The sequence below is a fragment of the Vigna umbellata genome, chromosome 5 (genome assembly GCF_029865625.1).
Source record: "Vigna umbellata cultivar VRB3 chromosome 5, Vumbellata_1.0, whole genome shotgun sequence".
Taxonomy (NCBI): domain Eukaryota; kingdom Viridiplantae; phylum Streptophyta; class Magnoliopsida; order Fabales; family Fabaceae; genus Vigna; species Vigna umbellata.
Window position 1 is genome coordinate 56554093 of NC_142169.1, and position 23471 is coordinate 56577563.

Sequence of the window (23471 nt, forward strand, 5' to 3'; positions counted from 1 at the left end):
CAAATTTCCAGACCAATCTAGAGAATAAAAAGCCCAACTCAATCAACAGAAAAATTTGAGAGCTTTTTCCTGCACCCCACAAAATTCTTCCTACACCCCTTAACTACTTCTATTAGTAAATTATTCCTAGCAGCTTTTAGATTTGACTTTCACTAAGTTTTAAAACCCTATTTGAGACACATGGCTGTCACGACAATTCATTTGCGCCTCATCTTTATTATGCATTTCCTTTGTTCTATTTGCACTCAAAAAATTTAGATTTCCAAATTTGATAAAAAAAACTTATAATCATGTTTGAAAATTGATAGACAATACAAATTTAATGAAAAAAATCAAAAACAAGATTTCGAAATAAGCTTTTTGAAAATTTAGAACCATATTTTAAAATTCAAAATCTAATATTGAATTTCAAAAATTCATAAAATTTATAACTAGATTACAAAATTTAGTTTCCAAAAACAAATTTCCAAATCTGACAAAATTTAGAAAAGGATTTTAAAGAAAATTCAAATAAAAAATATGTATTTTTTATTTTGAGTTGTACATGAAGTTTAATATCATTTTACACTTAAATTTATTTATATTTAAATTAGAAAAAAAATTATTATTTTTTAAAATTAAAAAATGTTTATAATATAATTATGAGTTAGTGAGTTTGATTTTTTTTAGTTTGCTAATAAATAATTCAGCTGTAATAAATTGCACAAAATCGAACTAAGTGATCCGTTTTTACATATGATTATCCAACCCATAAGGAAGGAATATTTTGGAAGTAATCAATTTGAAATATATTCTTGAATGGGAAATATATTTGTGGTCAATCATAAACACACTAAAACCACTTCTTCTTTACTTCTATCCACGCGACTCACTCTCATCCTAACAGCTAGACCTCACCATTGTCTCACATCTCTTATTCAGCCAGAGTCACTATTAGAGGGTACAATATAAATTTGTTATGCTTTAGTATTTATGATATTCTAAATACTTATTATAATGTTATTTTTGTGAGACGAGAGATTTAAAGAAAATTGGAGAAGGACAGGTGTATGCACTAGATTAGACCGTCCGATTTTGAGAGTAGTATATAAAGGAAAGTTTCAAACTTCATCTCATTCTCTGCATACACTCTCTCTCTCCAAAATTCTGATCTTCTCTTTTTTCCTCCTTCTCTCTAAAAATCTTAATTCGTTAATCAGTTGTTCTTCGTTCAGAAGGACTTTAAGTGATCCTTGAGCTGAAGGATTTATTGTCAACAAGTTAATCCAGTGATTTGAGTCAGTAAGTTTCATCTTCTCTTCTTAGTGTTCCGGTTTTCTGGTGCATGCAAAGGAAATTTCGTTGCATGTGTTCATCAGCTTCTTCTTCTCATTTCTGATCATGTTCTCAGTCTTTTGGTTGATCCTTTCTTTTCAATCAGTGACTTTTAGGTGTTCTTAGATTTTCTTGAAGTTCAAACAATTTTTCTGAAGGTGTAATAGCTTCTGTTCGGTCAAAAGGTAAGGGAAGCTAGTAATTTAGTTAATTGGTTTATGATGTATGAAAATTGGGGTTTGATGATTCTGCATGTGTGAATAATTGAATGATTTGGTGTTTGATGTTGTTGATATGAATTATTAAGTGTTGTGTTCATGATAATTGTGTTTCTACAGAATTTTGATTCAGTGACCGAGTGAAATGGTGAGGAAATGTGAGAGTGAAATTGGGAAAATTGTATTCGGTGGAAGTTTGGATTGTATAGAGAATTTGGACAAGTTGCTTAGGATTTGTTAGAACCTTTAAGTCACTCAAACTGTACTAAAAATTAGAATTTTGATTTTCGATCTTTGAGTTCGTGATTCTGCAAAATTGACTCTCAAATCTGAGATAAAACTCTTTAGATAATATTAGAAAGGTTTAGATTATCTTAATTAAGAGTAAAAGATGTGTATGATATAAGTTTGGGGCATTGGAAGTTGGTAAGAAGGCTGTGAATTGGTAAGGTTATGTGTTGATCATAATTATGCAGATCGCCGAGTGTTATTCATTGAATGTTTGGTTTTCTTCTTGTGTTCGGTCTTAACTGAGTTCTACTTCTATAAAGCTCTTCAGTTAATGACCGATCGGTCTTAGTGGGTGTGTGGTCTCTTAGTAGTGATCGTTATTAGTGGGTTGTGTGGTCTATTAGTAGCAATTGTTATTAGTGGATTTTGTGGTCTCTTAGTAGCGCTTGTTCTTGTACTAGTGCTCGATCTCGTACTTGTATTCGATTTTAAATGTGTTCGACCTCTCATGGTCCTTACCTGCTAATGACCGTTCGGTGATATTTTAGTAATCGGTATCAACTCTAAGTGTTCGACCTAAGCTATAGGTGTTCGGCCTAAGCTATAGGTGTTCGGCCTAAGCCATAAGCGTTTGGTCTAAACTTAGTACTTAGTATGGTGGTAGTATTCGGTCATGTTGTGGTACTCAAAATTCTCTAGTTGTCGGTCAGTAATAGTGCTCGACCTTCTCTTCAGTTGTATCTATTATTGATCGTTCGGTCCTGTTCTTTAGGTAGTGAGAGAGCGATCGGTCTCCAACATTTATAGGGTGTTCAGCATTGTATGTAATTTACATTATTGTTTGAGAATTTGTTAATTTTAACTACACGAGTTGTTATGAAATTATAAGATATTATATTTCAATTTGCTATGAAAGAGAATTCCAAGGAGGAATGTCTCAGTGAATGTGTATTGAAGTGGTAAAGTATGAATATGGACAGTGAAATTCATGACGTTCATCCTGAAATTCTAATGATTACAATTCTCAAGTAGAGGTTGGTAATGCATTGTGTGAGAATGACAGGAGGTCCTAGCCCATAGGTTCTTGGGTGAGTTATAACGGACTAAGCTTTGGTGGCAGTTGATGGTTTTTCAGTTACTACACCACTCGGGTGCAAGAACGGCCTCAAGCTACATATTCATACAATCCGGATTGTCAAGTCATTGGTTCGGTCATAGTATGTATTATCTGGTTATCTTGGTATGCTTGAAATGCTCGTATGTTGCATGTTTGTATATACTTATTTTAATTGAATGATTCATATGATTAATTAAATTACTCTAGTTTACCCTTTTGTTTTCTATTTTGTTATGTTCCGTTCGGTAATTCTTCTTTGCGATTATCACCTTTTGGGTATGAGCAGAGGGGGAAGAGTGTTCGTTAGAGCAAGCGTTGGATGGCGAGAATCCTACTGTTTAGATTATGACCGTTCGGTCATATAATTGTTTATAGTTTTGTGAGAACCGTTCGGTCACAACTCTAACTTTGTAATAATCGTTCGATTGTGTACATAATTTTGTAATAGTATAGGAACTTTGTAAAGTTTTAAATTTTATGGTTATTTTGTGATAACTGTAAGGTTAACTTTATTTCCAGTAACTGTTATATTGTATTATTATATGATAACTCCTTTATATAGTTTTATACTATATTTTTTTGGATGGTACAATTTTACAATATTTTTGTAACCAAACCATCTTAATTTTTTTACAATCTAGAACATTTGAATATTCTATAAATTTTCTTATTATAATTTATTCTACTATTGTTAAGATATATTACTATTTTCATTGTAATAAAAATGTAATTAAAAAAATAAGAACATTATAATAGTTATTAAAAGAATCAACTTTTGTAATGTTATAATTACATAACGTTTGAGGATAATTATTTTTAATGATAGACAATTTTTATAAATAATAAAATAGATATTAATAACAGCAAAAATAGGTCCAAATATATAAGAAAATAACAACTAATATTTTATAAAATTAAATTTAACAACTTTACCATTACAATAAATTCCAATTAACATTCACCTTTGACTTATTTAGAGTCATAACATATTTTGTATTCAGTAAATTTATTTCTTAAAGCAATCCCTGTTCATTTTCCATGAGTTGATCTATTATATATGAATATTTCCTTATGTTATATATGTAAATTTTTAATATCTCATGTTCATGTTATATTTAGTTGGTCATTTTTTTTCCGTCTTTTCTCTTTTAGGTCTTTTTATCTCATTTTTAGGAATAAAAACTGAAACCCTTTATTATGTTATTTGAGGGAGTAAAAGTTTCTCTTTACGTGTGTTTTTTCAGCAATTTGCAAATTTTTTGGCCGTCTTCTAAACCGAATTAAAGCTGAAAAAAAGTTATTCAGAAACTAATTAATAGCACAAAAAGCAAACAATCAACCTATATTTCCAAAAATTTCACCTATCTAAACAGCTAGAAGAATTATTGAAAGGAATTTAAAATGAAAGAGAGAAAATTAGTTGATAATGAATTCCAATTTGTTGAGTTGTAGTTATCAACTATGCATAACATAACATGGTTTGTCATATTTGGTCTTGTAATCCATTTGATTCCATGCTCAATAACGTGAACTTCACTACATTACACTGCTTACCATAATAATTTCAACCACACATCTTGTATTAAATTCTTTAAACCATGTTCAAATGTTATCAATTGATAAACTGATACTTTGATCTTTTGAGGAAAATTTCATACAAGAGATTCAATCAAGACTGAGTCTAACTCATTTGACTTTATTTTTTGAACTAAAATCTTAACAATGATGCAACTCAATTGACTTTATTTTATCTTCTATATCTCTTTCAAGAACAGAAAAAGTAGAAGTTGAATAAGCAGTGGCATGTGGTTTGGGTGGTGTGTTTTTATAATGCAAAACCTAAATCAATGTGTATGCATATTATATGATATGACAGGTGAAGGTTAAATGTGACAGGAAAGGCAGAGGCACACCTGGAGGAACATATTCCAAAATTTCTGGTACATCTTTCCAACACATGTTATGCCTTTGACATCCATATATAGGGATCATAGTATCATTCTTTCTGGCCATGGAACAGTGAACATAGCTATCCTCATATTGTCTCATCAGAATAAGGTTGTATATTTATTTCATCCTGTCTCAACTTCAAGCTGCTTTCAATTTATTCTATTTTCTGCAATAACTTAAAGTCGAAAGAATATATTCAACAAGTGATTAGTTTCTGTCATCGCTCGTATGGCTGCAGAACAAAGGGTGGAAAATCACTTCTAATTCTCTTTCTTACTACAGAATCACTCGTATATGGCTGGCAAACCTTCCTTTCCTTTAATGGTTCTTGCACCTTTTTATTTATACCATGTATTTTTTTCACTCAACACTATTCTCTTTAGCTATTCAAATTCTTTTCTCTTTTTCACTTAATTGAGTTTAAAAGTTGCTCATAAATTTAGGGATTTTGAATTAATTCTCTTTTAAAATTGTTCAAGTATTTTAAATTTTTATATATGTATTTCAATGGATATTTGTCTTTTTTATTTATTGCGGTTACCTCGAATGATGTAGCTTTTAATTTACATTGTCTCGCTCTATGTAGAAAATAAAAAAGATTTTGATTAAATTTTAAGTCTTTAATAACTTTATTAAAAAAATTTGTTGTATTAAGTATCTAAAATATTTATATTTTTCAATTAGTTGGCTTTTTAAGCTCAAGCATGATAAACTTTTATTATAAAAAAAATGAAATTTTTAAAAACTGAATTATTTCATTCAATAAACTAAATATTAACCAAATCCATCATGTAAAAAATTGCAATTGATTAAAATATACAGATATACTAAAACAAAAAATCAAATCAATCATATAAAAATTCTAATTGATGATAACATAAATATTTTGAACATTCAATAAATTAGAAATTTTTAACAATTTCATTCAAAATAGTTAAATTTATGAAGGATTTAAAAAAAAATTAAATAATTTTTTATTTATTTTTCATGAAAAACACATAATTAGTGATCATGCAAATTAACATCACACTACAAGAAAAATCTTAATTAATGATCAATTTTAGTGATAAAAAAATATATTTAAATATCAATTTTTTAATTAAAGATCAATTTAAAAATCAATTTATTTGGTAGAAAAAATTCTAATGTTAATAATTAATTAAAATACCAATTTATAATAGAAACTATAATTTAAAAATTAATTATAATTTTTTTTATTCATAAAATCTATTCTAATTATTAATATTTTTTAATTTTTAAACTAATATCTAAATTTGTCACTGGCTAATTACTTTTAACTAAAATTTGTCATTATTTAAAATTTTTAACTTCCACTCCACAAAATTAAATAACACTTACATTTTTAAAATAGTAAATAAAATTATTTTTAAAAAAAATTAAAAATATTGAGAGGGACTCGAAATTTAATTATTGGTTTAATTGCTTGTTTTGTCCCCAGTTTGGTTGAAGTGTGTCAAATTCGTCCTCCCTTTTAGAAAAGTTGCAAATTCGTCCACACGTGGTTTAAATTGCATCCAAACATAGAAAAATTTGTGTCAATCAAGTCATCTCCGTTAAATGCAGACTAACGGTGTTAACTGATTGATGATTTGGCAGTAGAGAATTAAAACGTGGCAAAAGAGTATGGTTTAGCTGGCAAAGGAGAGGTTTACGTGGATGCCCTAAGTGGGAAGTACCCCAACGAGGTTATAAGTGAGAGATGCGTGGTGGGACTTTATCGTGTTGGTTGTCTTCTTCTTCGTTAGGGTTTGCTGTTTATTGTTTTATGTTGGCAGTAGCTTGGTGAGTTTATTGTTCTTCCTCTACTTCTTCTTTGTCTTCTTCCTCCCTCTTTGGATGTTTGTTGAGAAATTGGTGTTCTTCGGTTTGGAGTTGGTTGAAGAAGTGTTGGTACTGTGTGGATTGGGGTTGGTTGAGAAAGTGTGGTTGTGAGGTTGTGTCGTTTTCGCGTTGGCTTAGGAAGTGGCAATGTCATTGAATCATCAGTGATGTCTGTCTTACTCATGGGGGAGCTCTCGTGCTGTTTCATCCAGAGGATTGGTTCAAACCAACCTATGTCATTGTGGGGAGGTTGTTGTGTTGAGAGTGGCAAAAACACTGTGAAGAACGAAGGCAAGCAATTTTGGGGATGCCCTAATTACAAGGTTTGTTCAGTTGTTGTAGTTTCATTTTTGTGATTACTTTATTGTTTGAGTAATGAAATGTTTGTGGTTGATTTTGAACAACGGACTCGAAACGAAGAACTTCAAGGATGCAATTATTTTAAATGGTGCAATGAAGATAATTTGGATGAAAGGGATACTATTATTGCTAGGCAAAGGAGAAAAATTATTAGTCTGGAAAAATTTGCTATGGTTTCTTAGAAATGGGAGAAGCAATTAACATGGATGCTATGTTTTATGGGGTTTATTAATGTCATCCTTGTTTGTATCTTGTTTAAAATTCCATGATGTGTTGTATTAAACAATGTGTTGTATTAGACAGTTGTTGTGATGTCGATGTTGGCAACATTGTAATGTGATGTTTTTAAATGAATGACAAATCTCAATTTATGCTTTCAATAGCTAATTTGCAGTGATATTGTTGAAGAAGGTGCATGTTCTTTCAATCTCTAAGTTGCAGTGATATGGTTCAGATTTATTAAGCTAGAAACTCATTGATAGAAATTTGTGGTTGCCATTTATACTAAACAAAATAAGTTGATTTTAACTTATGAGAAAAGTTCATTTTATTTAACTCTCATTTCTTTTCTCTAAAAATATTTAGAACAAGTTTATCCAAAAAGAACCTAACAGCTAAATTCAAATTTGATGACAACAACAATACAGTCGTGAATGTGACAATGGCCAGTGACAATGTAGAGAATAGACAAAATACAACATTTGACTATACACCGTAGCTTCTTATTGCTTCTGTGAAATCTTTTTTTTCACTGAAGAATGTCCCCACTTCCCAGTTATATTCTTCCATACTTTTGGGCAATGAAAAAATGCCAAAATTTCCATAACGGTCTCTATCATCATTTGATGAATCACTTAATACAAGGATGTCTAAACTTTCAGATTCCCAAGAATTGTCAGATAAACCTCTGTCCTGTACATGCTGGAATGGATTACAAGACCCACTTGGTCCACCCACTTCAACTTCCTCATTACGGTTACAGAAATCATCTTCCACTTCATCTCCATGGACACTAACCTCCACAAGTTGATCTTCACTCAACACATCCTCTTCAGTCCCATTCCAACTTCTAACATCGTAGTCATCATGTCCCCCATCATCCTCTCCCTCAGACTCTGTCTCTACACTAATATGATTGTCACCATCTGCATCCTCCCCCAAAACAACCTAAACATCCTCTCCCTCAGCCTCTGTGTGTACACCATTATGATTGTCACCATCTGTATCCTCCCCCAAAACAACCACAACATCCTCTCCCTCAGCCTCTGTTTGTACACCATTATCATTGTCAGCCTCTACAGCCTCCCCCAAAACAACCCCATCAATGTCTCCCTCAGCCTCTACCTCCATACAATTATCATTGTCAGCCTCTACACCCTCCCCAAAACAGCCCCATCAGTGTCTCCCTCAACCTCTGCCTCTACACAATTATCATTGTCAGCCTCTACACTGTCCCCCAAAACAGCCCCGTCAGACTCTTCCTCACACTCTACCTATACACGATTATCAGTGTCACCCTCCCCCAACATATGAACATACTCAGGATCTGACACCATGTGTACAATATACAGGTGAGATTCATCATTCAATATGGCAAGGTTGACCAGATCACATGCACCCTTGTCATTAGATAATAATTCTAACCTTCCTTCTAACACACTACCACCACCCACTGAATACCACAACTCTTTAACATTAATATAACCCATCTCCTTCAAAATGGACATAATTTCAAAGTAGCTTCATCTATCTAGGTCAATTTTTAAAGTAGATGTTTCACCAAACTCATTTAAATGACCCATCATTCACAAATTTGCCCCCATGGTGAAAAGATCACTTCGACATCACAGTTAGGCATCTCAACTAATATAAAAAATCATGTCAGACTAAGTTTACCCAAATAACACTACATTTAATTGACCAAAATAACTCTACATTTACATTATAACAGGATACAAAACATCAGGGTAGGACTGTCAACTCATCAGGGTACAACACTTCCAGAAAGCACTTTAAACAGACCATAACCAATTAAAAGAATTTTGTATTGAACCCTAAACACAGCATAAAGATTGACTTTAACCTGCACAATGGGGGACCACACAGAACATCCATAATGGGGGACAACAACCAAACAGAAATAATAGTTTATGGGGGACCACAACAAAAGCAAACACACACACCAAAGCAACCATAAACCCAACGAAAGCAATGTACACACACCTTTGAATGGACCTTCGAATGGAACCCACTTCGCACTTCCAAATACCCCATGAACAATGCCAAAAGTGCTTCTAAATCACCAAAAGCGGTTCTGCTTTCAAAAGCCCCAATTGCGATTTTTCACTCTTCGTCAACTCAGAAACACTCTATCTCAAATGCCCATTTCATTCACAACAAAACCCGTAATGGATATATCGTTCACAAAACCCCTAAATGAATTATGATTTTAATTTCCCCAATTCAATAACCGATTTCCATGTTGCCTAATTTTAATTTCATTGACACGTCATTACCAATATTGCCACTATTTTGCCACATTTTAATTCTCTACTGTCAAATAATCAATCAGTTAACACAGTTAATCTGCATTTAACGGAGATGACTTGATTGACACAAAATTTTCTATATATGGATGCAATTGACACTTTTAAACCACGTGTGAACGAAAATGAAACTTTTCTTAAAAGGAGGACGAATTTGACACATGTAGTAAGAATGTTCGTTGACTTCTATTGTTTGTTAATATCAAAAGCATGTTATAAATATTTATTTTAGATGGTGAATAATATACTCGTACACTTAGGTAATCAAATTCTTATGTAAGACCAGAATAAAATTAAGTACAAAGATATGATAGAAAATTATTCTTTCCCAAAGTGCTTTGTTCGCTTGATTCCTTTCTTGTCACTTGAGAAAAAAAGTCCTCCCGAAAGTTGAAATAAGATAGACGATCGTTCATCTCATCATTGGTAATAATTATAAGCATTTACCTACAATAATGCAAAATTTCTTATTTTTCCAATTTTCATCTTCCAAGTCCCAGCTAGAATAAATGTGCATTAGTGCAACTGACTTTTTATTAATAGATTAAATGTTCTTTAAGAGGGCAATATATATTAGTCAGATATAAAGTCATTTTAATGATTATTTCTTTAATATTAACATGGTGCAATTTGTTTTTAAAATTATATAATTAAAATAGACAAATTTTAAAAGATTATGAAAAATAGGCAAATCATACAAGTTTAATATGATTTTATTATGAAAAAAATTGTATCTTGACACAACTTTACTATATTTTGATATAAATCAAGTCAAAAATCGTGTTAAATTATGATTTTCTATTTTCGTAATTCTCTTTTCAGATTTTCCAATTTTAATAATTTATAAAAATTACACTATTTTTATGTTTTTGTTAAATTTTTAACACAATTGTTTATATTAAACTATTGAACTTAAAACTAATAACCAAACTAAAATAACTCTTATAAACACCTTTTCAATATCACCTTATAGTTAACAATTTTTTAATAATGTTTATATATCATTATTTTATCGATCTATTTAAATTTATTTTTAAAAAAATATTTGAAACAAATCAATTACAAATCACACGTTATCAAAATGTTGTAAAAAAAATTGTTAAAAAAATATTTTTCTTTTAAATATTATCTATTTACCGAAAAACAAGCATTAGAAGCAATAAAACATAGCCAACCCAGCTTCCGTTGGAGCAATGAATCAATGAAACACCAAACAGACCCCATATATATATATATATATATATATATATATATATATATATATATATATAATATATATATATATATATATATATATATATATATATATGCCAGTATGGATCAGACCAAAAGTGCACCAACAGTGCAGCCACTTAAGAGTCAAAAACCAAACATCATCGTTTAGAAAAAAAAAATTCTAAGCAAATGAACTAAAGCAAAAAATCATATTTCAGAACAATATTAAAAGCTAACATAAATCTATTAATAATAGTTGCTCAGTATTTGGAGAGCAAACCCACTTCTCATATATAAGTATGTATCAGACCCAAAAGTTCATGAAACATCACAATCGAGTCTTTGATCTCAACTAGATTGCGACCAAAGCCCTAACAAAACTGCAATATTCTCCCTCGACTTTAGTTTCGTAAACTTTTAACACTTTCTGGCATAAAAAAGAAAAAGCCTCTGTACTTTTTTACAGAGATAAAAGTCAAAAACAGAAAAAGCACTGAGTTAAACAGACAAACAATATTAATTAGTGCTATGCAGTACACTGCCATGCATTTTTGGCTGTAACTTATTGGGTGGTCTCAAACGTGAACTTTTGAAGAGGTAATTTAGCAGTAACTTTTTTCTCGAAAATATCAATGTAGGCCTTAACTAAGAAGGTGCATGCATATCCAAACACATGACATGGGGCGGCACTGATATGATATATAGCATCTTATTTGTTTATTTCTTCGCCATCCCTTTTGGATTTCGAACTCCTTGGAAGAGGAGAAGGGTCATATAAATGGTCCCACCATCAACTGCACGTTACATCTTTGGATTAGATGGACAGTTACAACATAGAAGTTAATTTTGATGTGATGAGTTGATTAAAAACAGATCCAGATATCAAACATTATTTCAGAAATCTTATCTCACATTATCTTCAACTAGCTAGTGGCATGTTTTGGAATTCCAATTCTAAGGAAAAAACACAGAAACTCTTAAGATTAACAAGTTACAGAAAATTGTTCTGAGAAAGTGATATGCATCTTAACTGAGAAGGAAAACACATGGGTCGGTGGTGATACATACACATGATATAGCATCTGATTTGGTCATCTGTTCACCATCCCTTTGGAATAGGGTAGGGAGTGCAGGGGGACCAATCCATGCTGCGTACAGTGGTCCCAACACTGGACAACTCTCCTTTTGTTTGGACCTTTGCACAGAGGGGGCTCATGGACACTTGTCAATTTCTATGTAGTTTTGGTCCCCTAACCAACCCTTGAAGAATCCTCTGGAATCACATAAGTTTTTCCACTCCAAACAAAACACTCTTCATCAATTCCAATTTCCAAGTATCACCTTTGTTTTCTTCATATTAATCCAATCATCCTCTGCACAACTTTTTCACCGTTTCAAGAATAGACTGATTTCCCACCACTGTACACTGGTTTCTGTGAATTATTTACGTTCCAAACCTCAATATTTCATTGACTCCAATAGTTCTAAAAGTAAACGCGGTATTAGACCAATTTTCTTACCTGCTTAATAGTTCTTTGTCCGTTTGTTTTATTAAAAAGTAAAAATGGTACTGAACCGAACCGTTTTGCGAGTTCTATATATATATATGGTCATCAATCTCATTCATCCGCTGTTTGAATCATAGCATGCATTCACAGCCTGTTTTCATTTTCCAACTTTACTATTAAAGAACACGAAACCACATATGATAGATTTCTATATATCCAAGCTTTTCAACAACAACTACAGCATGAACAACTTAGAATCCTACCCTCCCGTTCTCCGCCACCTAGACCCGCAGCAACATCCATCACCACCACCACCTAACTCCGACCCGGACGAAGAGTTTCAGGACCCGGATGCTGTGCCCATCATAGATCTCGAGTGCTTGGACCATGAAAAGTTGGAAGAAGCTTGCGAGAATTGGGGTTTGTTCCGTCTGGTCAACCATGGTGTTCCGTTGACCCTTTTGAAGGAGCTTCAAGAGGTAGCGAAGGAACTGTTCTCTCTGTCCTTTGAGGCCAAAGAAAATGCATGCAGTGACAGTCCTGTGACATATTTTTGGGGCACCCCTGCCCTAACACCGTCGGGGACAGCCCTAACAAGAAGCCCCCAAAACATGAACTGGGTTGAAGGGTTTGATGTGCCGTTGAGTCAACTGTCCAACTTCAACCCTCAACTTCCCACACTGGAGTCCGTAAGGTCAGAACAACATCACCAACAACTTGCATTATTTTCATTTGTCTTGTTCCATGTTTTTCTATGCCTTTTGTTTCCCTTATAGTTTATTGGTTTTTGTTTCTTTCTGGCAGGCCCTCGGGTCTATCTTTTGGACTTTCTGTGTTGTGTTCTGTGCTGTGTCGTGTACATGCATGTGCCTTCAAAAAATTCATTTTAAATCTTTTACATATAATGTTCAATCTTATTATCATAACTATTAATAAATTCTAAGAAGGTATATATATTTTCTTATTATAATATCACAAACCTGAGACAATCTTATTATTCATTGAGGTCATAAAATTTTTTATATTAAATAATATTCTACGTGTATTGCTATAATACGGAAGTATTATTAAAATAGAATTCAGTGTTGAAGACACATAGGGATCATGGTTTTGGTTGTTCGGTACCCGTCACCTTTTCGTGATTATGACACTTGAAGGACCACGTGAACGGGTGCTTCAAACCACTTGGATTGTGTGATTTAGTGGAGGATGATGATCAGATTTGATGGTCATGTTTAACGTATAAGCATTAGAAGGGTGTTGCTCCAACGTCTCAACGTCAACCTTTCCACCATTTTTTTTATTCTAAAAATATTTTATATTTATTAACTATTTTTTTTATTCTAAAAATACTTTACACTTTTCCATTATATTCAACAATCTTTTTCTTTTTTTCTCTATATTAATCGACATTCACATAGTTCAGATTTAAACTTGTAATATATTGTAAAATTTTATTTACACTTTTCCTTAAGTAAGTTTGATTCAATCTTATTTTCACTGTTCAATATATTTTTTTCTTCAAGTTACTTAATAAATGATAAAATTTTGTTCTAAATTTCTAGAAAAATATTTATATATATATATATGTGTTTTTTTTTCATTTAATATTTATACTTTTTAACATTATATTATGTTTTAACTTACCGATATGTTTGACTGAAATAACTTGAATAAAGTATTTAATATATTAGATAAATAATATAAAAATATTATTAAATATTTAAAATATAAAAGAAAAGTTATTTGTTAAAGATTTGAAATTTATTTAGTTCTTTCGTCATTATAAAGTTAGTATATAATAATAATAATAATATATTATTTACTATTAATATTATTATGTTTATTATTTTGTATTTGCATCTAACTTTTAAGTTTATAAAATGGAAGTGGTAAAAATACTAATATTGAAGTTTCCTTTGAATTTTATATTTTGCAATATATCACAAGTTTAAATCTAAGCCATATGAATGCTCCATGAGAGAGAAAGAGAAAGATTCTTGAGGATAGTGGGGATGTGTAGGGTATTTTTGGAATAAAAAAAATAGTGGAAAGGTGTAGAATATTTTTGGAATAAAAGAAAATAATGGTGAGGTGCAGAAGCACTTGGGGTGGTGGAGAGAGCAACATCCCTCAAAATTAGGAAAAACATGAACAAATGGAAGAGACATATTTATTTCCAATTTATGAACTCAGTTCCTTAAGTGTTTTCTTATTACAATTATGAAGTTTTTTTCAGCAATTTATGTAAATAAAATTATAAGTTGTAAACAAACATATTACCATAGCAAAATTTTCATTTTAATTAAAAAAAAACATAAGATATTTAATAATTAAGCGCCTAAAGTTTCTCCTGAAATAATTGTTTATCGTCCTTAGTTAGCGACGGCATGTGTAGAGAGAAGTAGGTCATTGAAGAAGACATGTTGAAATAATCCACAAATTGATTCAACTAATCTAATCCGTCCACAGGTAATAAATTATGAGAGGCAAACAATTAGAGGAGGAAGACAAATCGATTAGGTGCTTCACTTTTTCTTATTAGCTAATGAAAAGGATAGGATAAGGTTGAATCTTGTTATATATATATATATCTTCACATAATTCATATAAATTAATTACTCGGCCATCCGACATAGGCAACAACCCAAAAACTAATTATTTCAACATCATCAAACATAGCCATCCTATCCTATATTTAAATATATCACGATTTTTTTAAATGTGTTTATGCAAAATTTAAATGGGTACTCCCAAGGGATTTAGTTAATTTGCACTAGTATTAATATGATCACTAGTATTAATATGATTTATATATATATATATATATATATATATATATATATATATATATATATATATATATATATCAATTTTCATATATCAATATAAATTGAATATTCTTATGTGTTTAATTTAGTAGTTTTTACTAACTATTCTATAAATTTTCGGAGTTAACATAATTAACTAATTTACAAGATGCATATGTGTGTAAATGTGTTTGGTTTGGTAGAGTTCTGGTAATGGAGTATGAAAAGCATTTGTCGAGAATTGGCAGAAGATTATTCGAAGCTATGGCGAAGAACCTTGAGTTGAATATGAAAAGCACAAAGGAATACTTAGCAGAAAAAAGTGGAATGATGCGTGTGTATCGGTACCCGAATTTGCCTGATACAAACGTTGGTTGGGGCATGGATGCTCATACAGATAGCTCAGTCATGTCCATCTTGAACCAAGGTGATGAAGTTGGTGGCCTTCAGCTTCTCAAACATCATCAATGGCTCAATGTGAAACCCATTCCCGACACTTTGGTTGTCAACCTAGGAGACATGATGCAGGTCCATATTCTTTTTCTATGTTCATGCTTCTATGGTTATTATTAACCATTGACATAGGTTCATGATGTTGTGTTCTGGTTTTGTTTAGGCAATCAGCAACGACAGGTACAAGAGTGTGACACACAGAGTGAGAATAAACAAACATAAAGAGAGGATTTCACTGTGCTATTTCGTGTTCCCTGGTGAAGAAGTTGTGATTGAAAGCTCAAAGTACAAGCCATTTACTTACAATGAGTTCAGAGCACAAGTGCAAGAAGATCTCAAAGCCTTAGGCCACAAAGTTGGGCTTCCAAGATTTCAGCACAGCCATAATTCTCAAGTTTCATTGCTTTGACTCATGAGTTTCAGTTCCATCTTCTGTTGTAGCATTATCTTCTTCTTCACTACTCTATTCATGCTATGTTCAAAACATAGATTTTACTACCAACTTTCATAGAGGTCACTCAAATACCAACCTACCATAATAACTTTACAATTATTAAAATGAGTTTGTTTACAAGATTTTGGTTAAAGAAAATAAAAACACACACAATATTTTAATTTTTTTTATTAGTTTGTTTGCATTAAAGACTAACAACATAATTTAAAAATAAATTATATTAGGATTCTCCACTTGATTTCTTAGCACTAAAACATATATGATAATTTAATATTTATTCTATTTGTTTTATTTTGATAAAATTGTTTTTTTCAAAATACTATAAAGATAGTTTGGTAGTTAAATTTTCAATATAAAGTTATTATTCTATGGTATTCTTTCTCTTATAGAAGATAATGGATTGAGACTAGACTCTAAGTTTAGATGATACGTACAAATTAAATTTGAATAATGACAGTTATAAAGTGATTAATTTTATATAATAAAAAATATTTAAATAAAATTATTTAATAAATATATGTACTTAGTTTAATTTCAATAAGAACAAGTATGAATTAAATTTGAAAAATTATTAATTACAAGTAATTGATTTATAAAATTAAAAATAAAATTTAAATTATTTTTTTAATTACATTTCACAAAAATCACTTGAACTTAAAAAATATATATTTTATACTCTTACAAATTTAATTTATTTTGTTAATGAAAAAAAATAAAACCATTAGTATTTAGTTAACTTATATTAGTTTTAAATAGAAGAAAGTTATTATTTTTAAATAGGAAAGAATAAACATATTAATTATATATATATATATATATATATATATATATATATATATATATATATATATATATATATATATATATATATATATATATATATATATATATATATATATATATATATATGCACGTGCATGATTGTAACCCGCGAGCCAACCCGGCTTACCACGGGTTTGAACTAGGTTGGGTTTGAAAAAAATGTAATTTTTTTATGCGGGTTAGTTTTCAATCCAGCTCACTTAGAACCCGGCTCACCGTACTGAACCCGTGTTGAGCCGGGTTGGTGAGCCAACCCACCTAATTTAATTTTATTATTTATTATTTTGTGTTTTAATATTATTAATTAACATTTTTTTCATTATATTATAGATAGTTATAAAGAGAAGATGTTTCACGGAGAAAAATATTATAAATTTATCTATTCAAGACTCTAATATTATAAATGGACAAGTAATAGAAAAATTATCAATATAAAAAGCTTATTGGTTTGCCTTTTGTACATGTTTTTGGATTACGCTTGGATTACGCTTGGATTATATGAAACTTTTTATTTTTATTTTGAATTGTGTTTAGAGTTTAACATCATTTTAGTGTGACGTTTATTTAGATTTTAATTAAAAAAATTATAATTTTTTTATTTTTTAAAAAAAACTTACAATTAAATGAGTCAGTGAGCCAACCGTTTAACCCACCAACCCGTGGTGGGTGGTGGGTCGAGCCAGGTTCAAATTTTTTCAGCTTGCAAATAAGTGAGTCGGGTTGGATTGACTCACTAAGTGACCAACCCGTGATGAGATGGGCCGGGTCGAGCCAGATTACCCGTTTTGACAGCTCTATGTGTGTGTCATTATAATTTTTTAAAATTAGGGATCATTCATGTGTTATTATAATTATTTACATCAACATATTTAGTTTTATCATATTTAATTTTTATCTTAGTTTTTTTATGTATTTTTGTTTAAATTCAAAGAAGGTATTACTTACTTTAAAACGTTTTTAATTGAGCATATTTGAGTTAAATTAATTTTTTTATTCTTAGTACGTAGTTTTTGTTGGTTTAAATTCATTTTTTAATTCTTATTATGTAATGTTAGTTTATTAGTTAATTTACAAAGTCTTATTTGCAAATAAAATTAAATATTTTTCTTTCATTCCAATATTTTTACTGTATTTATTAATTTTTAAAGCATGTAAACAAAACTTAAGTTAAAGTGAATAATTGTAAAAAGAAATCAAATAATATTGGATCCAATTTTAAAGCATTTTTACACTTTATTTTTTCATCTAAATAAATATAATATATAATAAAAAAGTTTAAGAGTATAGAAAAAAAAAGTTTAAAGAAGATATATATTATATATAAATAGACATAATCAATCTGTTTCTTAAAATATATTAAATTTCCTTTCATAATTAATTATGCATCGACACTAGACATTTCTTCTTTATCAGTCATAAAAGAAATTTAATTATGTCAGTTATAAAAAAAATAAGAGCAAATTTGTAAAATTTCTCTCTTACTTCATAAATCTGCTCACTAAGAAGGGAGGGAGAATCTGAACTTCCCTTCCTTTATTCGCTGTCATTTATGAACAATTTACATACACAAATAAAACTAATTATCGTCTTCTTTTATTTGGAAAAAGTAAATTTTCAAAATAAACAAAGCATGAATTTTCCTTTCAAAAGAAAAAAAAATCTCTTTTACATTTCTATTTTATAGTTTAAATCTTTTAAGATAAATTATAATTTTATATTATAATTATAAAATTTAGTAACAATCTACATTTAAATATTTATTACAGGACTATAATTATTAAAAAAATTATATTATAAAATAGGTTTGGAGGTCCTTATATTTGTCAATAATAAAATTGAGTCAATAATACCCTTTCCGCTAAATGTAATGGACGGCGTTAACTTTTTAAACATGTAGCATGTTGAGGCATCCTTTTATTTGCAGGTTGCTTCAACATACCACATGTTTAAAATGTTAATGTCGTCCATTGCATTTAACGGAAAGGGTATTATTGACTCAATTTTGTTAAATTAGGGACCAAATTGATCACTTTCAAAATTGGAGGACCCAATTTAAACGAACCCACAAATATAGGGACCTCCGAACCTGTTAAACCATCTCTTTTTTATATGTTTGATCAGGATTATCCTTTGAACAATTTAAAATAAAAAATTTCTATGTATGGTATAATTATTATTTAATTTTTAAGCCAATAATAACATAATGAAGAGTAAATAATAATAAAATCTCTCCCGAAATTTCTCAAATGCAATAATAACAGACTTTGTCATTCTGAGATTATCTGTCAAGTGTGAGAAAAATTATTATACATATTTGTATATTAAAATTAAAACTGTTTAGAGGTTGACAGTAATGTGACTAGATAATTAATATGAAAATCAAAACATTCCATTTTTTTTATTTTTTTGAGCTAAAAAAAGTACAAAAGTACAAATTATGAAATGTTTTTAAGAAGGTTATTTTAGTATAAAAGAATGTGATATATTGTTTTGTGTGTTATGTTTTGGTTGCATAGTCATATTCTTTTAAAAGAGGAAGAAAATGGTAAGATAATTAGTCTTATATATTGACTACAGACATCCTTGAAGTCATACCTATATTCTATTAGACTCACAAATTCAGAGGACAAGGTTTAGGTGGTGAAGAATGAAAGAGGTTTCTATAGTTGATTTTAAGGTCAATGACCTCTTTTCTTTTAAGCTATAGAAAGCTTATCCTGTCACAAGGAGGGGAAAAACAAATTTTGTTACTAGTCGGTAACACTTGAGGTTTTGGGAAACCAAGTTCTATTATTGGTTTGTAACACTTGAGATTTAAGGATTTAAATTTTTTGGTGACACGTGCAAGACTTTTGGAGTCTAAGACAATGCATAAATTTGGTAATTGAGTCTAAAATTTAACATTTATACATCAATTAATCTTGCCACATAATGAATAACTAGACAGGTTATTCACTATTGGCTAAGGTGGATATTACGCTGTTAGCATTTTTAATGTCATCAACAAAAAGGACCAAATTGAACCATTTTTATAAAACATGGGACTACTTTGAACAACTGAAAAATAGGGGGACTACTTTGAACAACTGAAAAATAGGAGGATCACTTTGAACACAACTAATAAAACTAGGGACCAAAATTGATATTAAGCCATAAGTACGAGATAAAGAAAATTTTATATCCAATTGATTTGGAATACCAAAAGGTACATGCATGCCTAATGATGGTGTATTATGCAGAGACAAGTATGCTTCATTGAATGTGTGACCAATATGTGGTTTATCGCAATTTGAAAAGAAAAAGTTGATGGAAATAATGGTGATGAAGACAACGATGATCCACCTACTAAGGTGGTGTGGTACTTGCCTATACTACCTAGGTTGAAACGATTTTTTTTCGTTAAAGAAGATTCAAAGAGCTTTAAAATGACATGTTGATGGAAGGAAGTGCGATAATTTTTTTGACACCCAAGTGATTCCCCATAATGGAAGAATATTGGTGAAACATTTCCATAATCTGGTGTAGAGTCAAGAAACTTAAGACATGCATTCACTATATTAGATGGTATGAATCTTTATGGGAACTTAAGTAATAAACATAGTTTATGGCCAATTTTGTTAATGTTTACAATTCATCTCCTTTGTTGTGCATGAAGAAAAATATATGATGTTGTCTATGATGATAATTGTCCTAGACAACCTGGAAATGACATTGATGTGTACCTAAAATCGTTAATAAATTATTTGAAAATGTTGTGGGAAGAGGGTGTTGAGGTCTTCAATTCATATTTTTGAAAAAACTTTTCGTTTGCATGCAATATTGTTTTTGCACCATAAATGATTTCCTAGCATAGCATATGAAAACTTGAGTGATTACAATGTTAAAGGCCATTTTGGAAGTCTCATTTATGAAAATAATATCAGTTATCTTCAATCGAAGCATGTTCAAAAAATTGTGTATACAAGACATCGAAAATTTCTTACCATTTTCGTAGATTGTAAAAAACATTTAATGGAAGTTCTGAGCATGATGTTGTGTTGAGACCCTGCAATTATGAAGAATTATACAACCAGGTAAAAAACATTGATGTTGTGTTCGAGAAACATCAGAAGAAGACTATTGAAAAAACATTGTAAACTTCAAGTATGTTGAAAATAATATATGTGATAGTGTCATCGAGACTTTGCTAAATGTAAAAGTAAAAACAAAATATGGAGTAAACCATGACAAGGTTTGGTTAGCATGAGCATCCGTGAGTTACATCCATAATCAATTGGAAGGCAATCCTACATTCCCTTCAGACTCTTTGTAAAAAAGAAAAAAAAAACAATTTTTTTGTAAGTGTTTAAGTAGTGTGAAGGTTCCACAAGATTACTCTTCAAATGTTACTAACCTTGTTTTTATGCAAGATTTAAAGTTGGTTGGTTTAAAGTCTAATGATTGTCATGTCTTGATACAACAAAGTTAACCAGTAGCTATTCGAGCTATATTATATGCTTTTGTTAGTGGTATTCTCACACGTTTGAGTATGTTTTTTTTTTTGTTTGTAAAAAAGTTGTTAATCCTCGATTGTTAGATGATTTGTAAAATGAGACCATCAGATTATTGTGTCAATTGAAAATGTATTTTTCTCCCTCATTTTTTGATATCATAGATCATTTGATAGTTCATGTAGTGAAAAAAATTCAAATATGTGTGTTAGTTTTCTTAAAGTGAATGTACCCAATTGAGAAATATATAAAAATCTAAAAAGATTGAATTATAGAGTGATATATTACAAAAAGAAGCCATTGAATTCTTTTTAAGTTTTCAAATTGTGAACCTAAGATAAATGTGAAAGTAATGGTATTCGAAGAGTCAAAACGTCAGTAAAAAAGAAATTGATCAAACCTACGTCTTAAACAAATCATACGATTTCCTATATTTTGTAACATATTAATAAAGTCTGTACTTTCTAGAAGTTTATTGAAGCTAGTTTAAGGAGCGAACACGTGATCACATACTATTATAAACAATTATTGTTTATATTCATTAGAAATGACAAAAATAAAATTAGATGGAGAGGACAAAAAATAAAATTCAAAGATTAACTACAACCTGAAAATGTACATTTTCCCTGTTATAAAGACAAAAATTCAATTAAAGTTTCGTGTAAAAACATAAACGTGCCACCGTGCCACCACATCAACGAACGAGAACACCTCCACTGCGAACGTACCACCGTTCAAGTGCCGTCGTGCCTGCGTCATGTCCCACGCACCAGATCGCGCTAGCGAAGACGCAGATTACCACCGACGAAGCTGTCGCGTCTCACAGCTCCACATGTACGCCACCACTGATGCGCGAAAGACCCTTCGCTGGATTGATGAAGGAGTCACGCTTCCGCCATCAAAAGAAAGGAGAAAATTCGAGCAAGATAAAATGGAGCAGCAAGTTTGAAAATTTTCAAAGCAACAAAACTCTAAAACTTAATCTCAAATATAACAAATGTTCTTATATCCATCCATAGGTGGTACATTATGTTCTTAAAAATAGATTAATAACAGATGAATAATTAAACTTTTTTTAATTCATTGAGCAATCTCCAATATCTAGAAGTATATCTTTAAATTGTAAAACACTTTGTATTTTGATTTTTTCCAGAATGAATAGAAAATAAATAAGAATAAATAAAATGGGAACCATAATCATATAACTTCTGTTAATTTGGATTCTGATTCAATTAAAATATTATTTATAGTTTTTATATAATTAATCTTTTATAATATATATTTCTTTAAATATAGATTTATCTTAATTAAATCAATTTAATAAATTAAGTAATAAAATAGAACGGTTTTAAACATTTTATTATTATTTATTATTATATATATATATATATATATATATATATATATATATATAACATATATTTCATGTGAAAACATAAAAATAATTTCGCAAGTACAAAAACATATGTAATTCTATACATGTGTATTTATAATTTTTATTATATTAAAATGATACAACATAAAAATAAACGTGATTTTGTAGAAATGATATCAAAATAATTATAAAAATTTTAAAAATATATAATTTCGGAAGAACAGTGTTAAAATAATTATGTGCTTGTTTGTTTAAAATAAAAGTTATTTAATTATTTTTAAATAGAGAAATTTGCTTAATTAATTATTTTATTAAATAAATAAATAAAATTTATTTATTAAAGATAAAATTTTCTAATTAAAAAATGATAGAAAAATTTATAAGCTTTGAATTGAAAATAAACACGATTCAAAACAACTTCTTTTAAAAATGAATTATTTTTTTTTTATAAATTAAAGTTATCTGGTGTTTATGTTAATTAGTCTCTTATATACATTTTATTTTCTAAATTTTTAATATAATATCAATTAGTTATAATTTATTAAGGAGCTAATTTCATATTGATAAATAGTGTGTACTTTATGTAAAACAGTAATCATCAGAGGGTCTCTGATTTTGAGTTGTATTCATCAATGCATGTTATGAGAGCTCAGATATAGGCACAAAAGAAAAACTTTTTCGCAGTTTAGTTTATGTTAATTTTATTAAAAAGGATGAATAACAAAATTCTGAAAATTATTTATATATAATTTGTTATTAAGAGTGT

At 29.8% G+C, this 23471-nt stretch overlaps 1 protein-coding gene across 1 annotated transcript; it reads left to right on the top strand.

Annotated features, from left to right (window-relative positions):
- The first annotated feature begins 12282 nt into the window (after positions 1 to 12282).
- LOC124829296 (gibberellin 2-beta-dioxygenase 8-like) lies at positions 12283 to 16066 on the top strand. Its single transcript, XM_047302768.2, has 3 exons — positions 12283 to 12995; positions 15315 to 15639; positions 15728 to 16066. The coding sequence occupies exons 1-3, from the start codon at positions 12499 to 12501 to the stop codon at positions 15971 to 15973; spliced, it is 1068 nt and encodes a 355-aa protein (XP_047158724.1). The 5' UTR covers positions 12283 to 12498; the 3' UTR covers positions 15974 to 16066.
- Positions 16067 to 23471: the final 7405 nt, after the last annotated feature.

Coding starts and splice junctions, on each gene's coding strand:
- LOC124829296 (XM_047302768.2), top strand. CDS start 12,499: ATGATAGATTTCTATATATCCAAGCTTTTCAACAACAACTACAGCATG. Junction 12,996..15,314: donor CCCACACTGGAGTCCGTAAG/GTCAGAACAACA, acceptor TTGGTTTGGTAG/AGTTCTGGTAATGGAGTATG. Junction 15,640..15,727: donor ACCTAGGAGACATGATGCAG/GTCCATATTCTT, acceptor GGTTTTGTTTAG/GCAATCAGCAACGACAGGTA.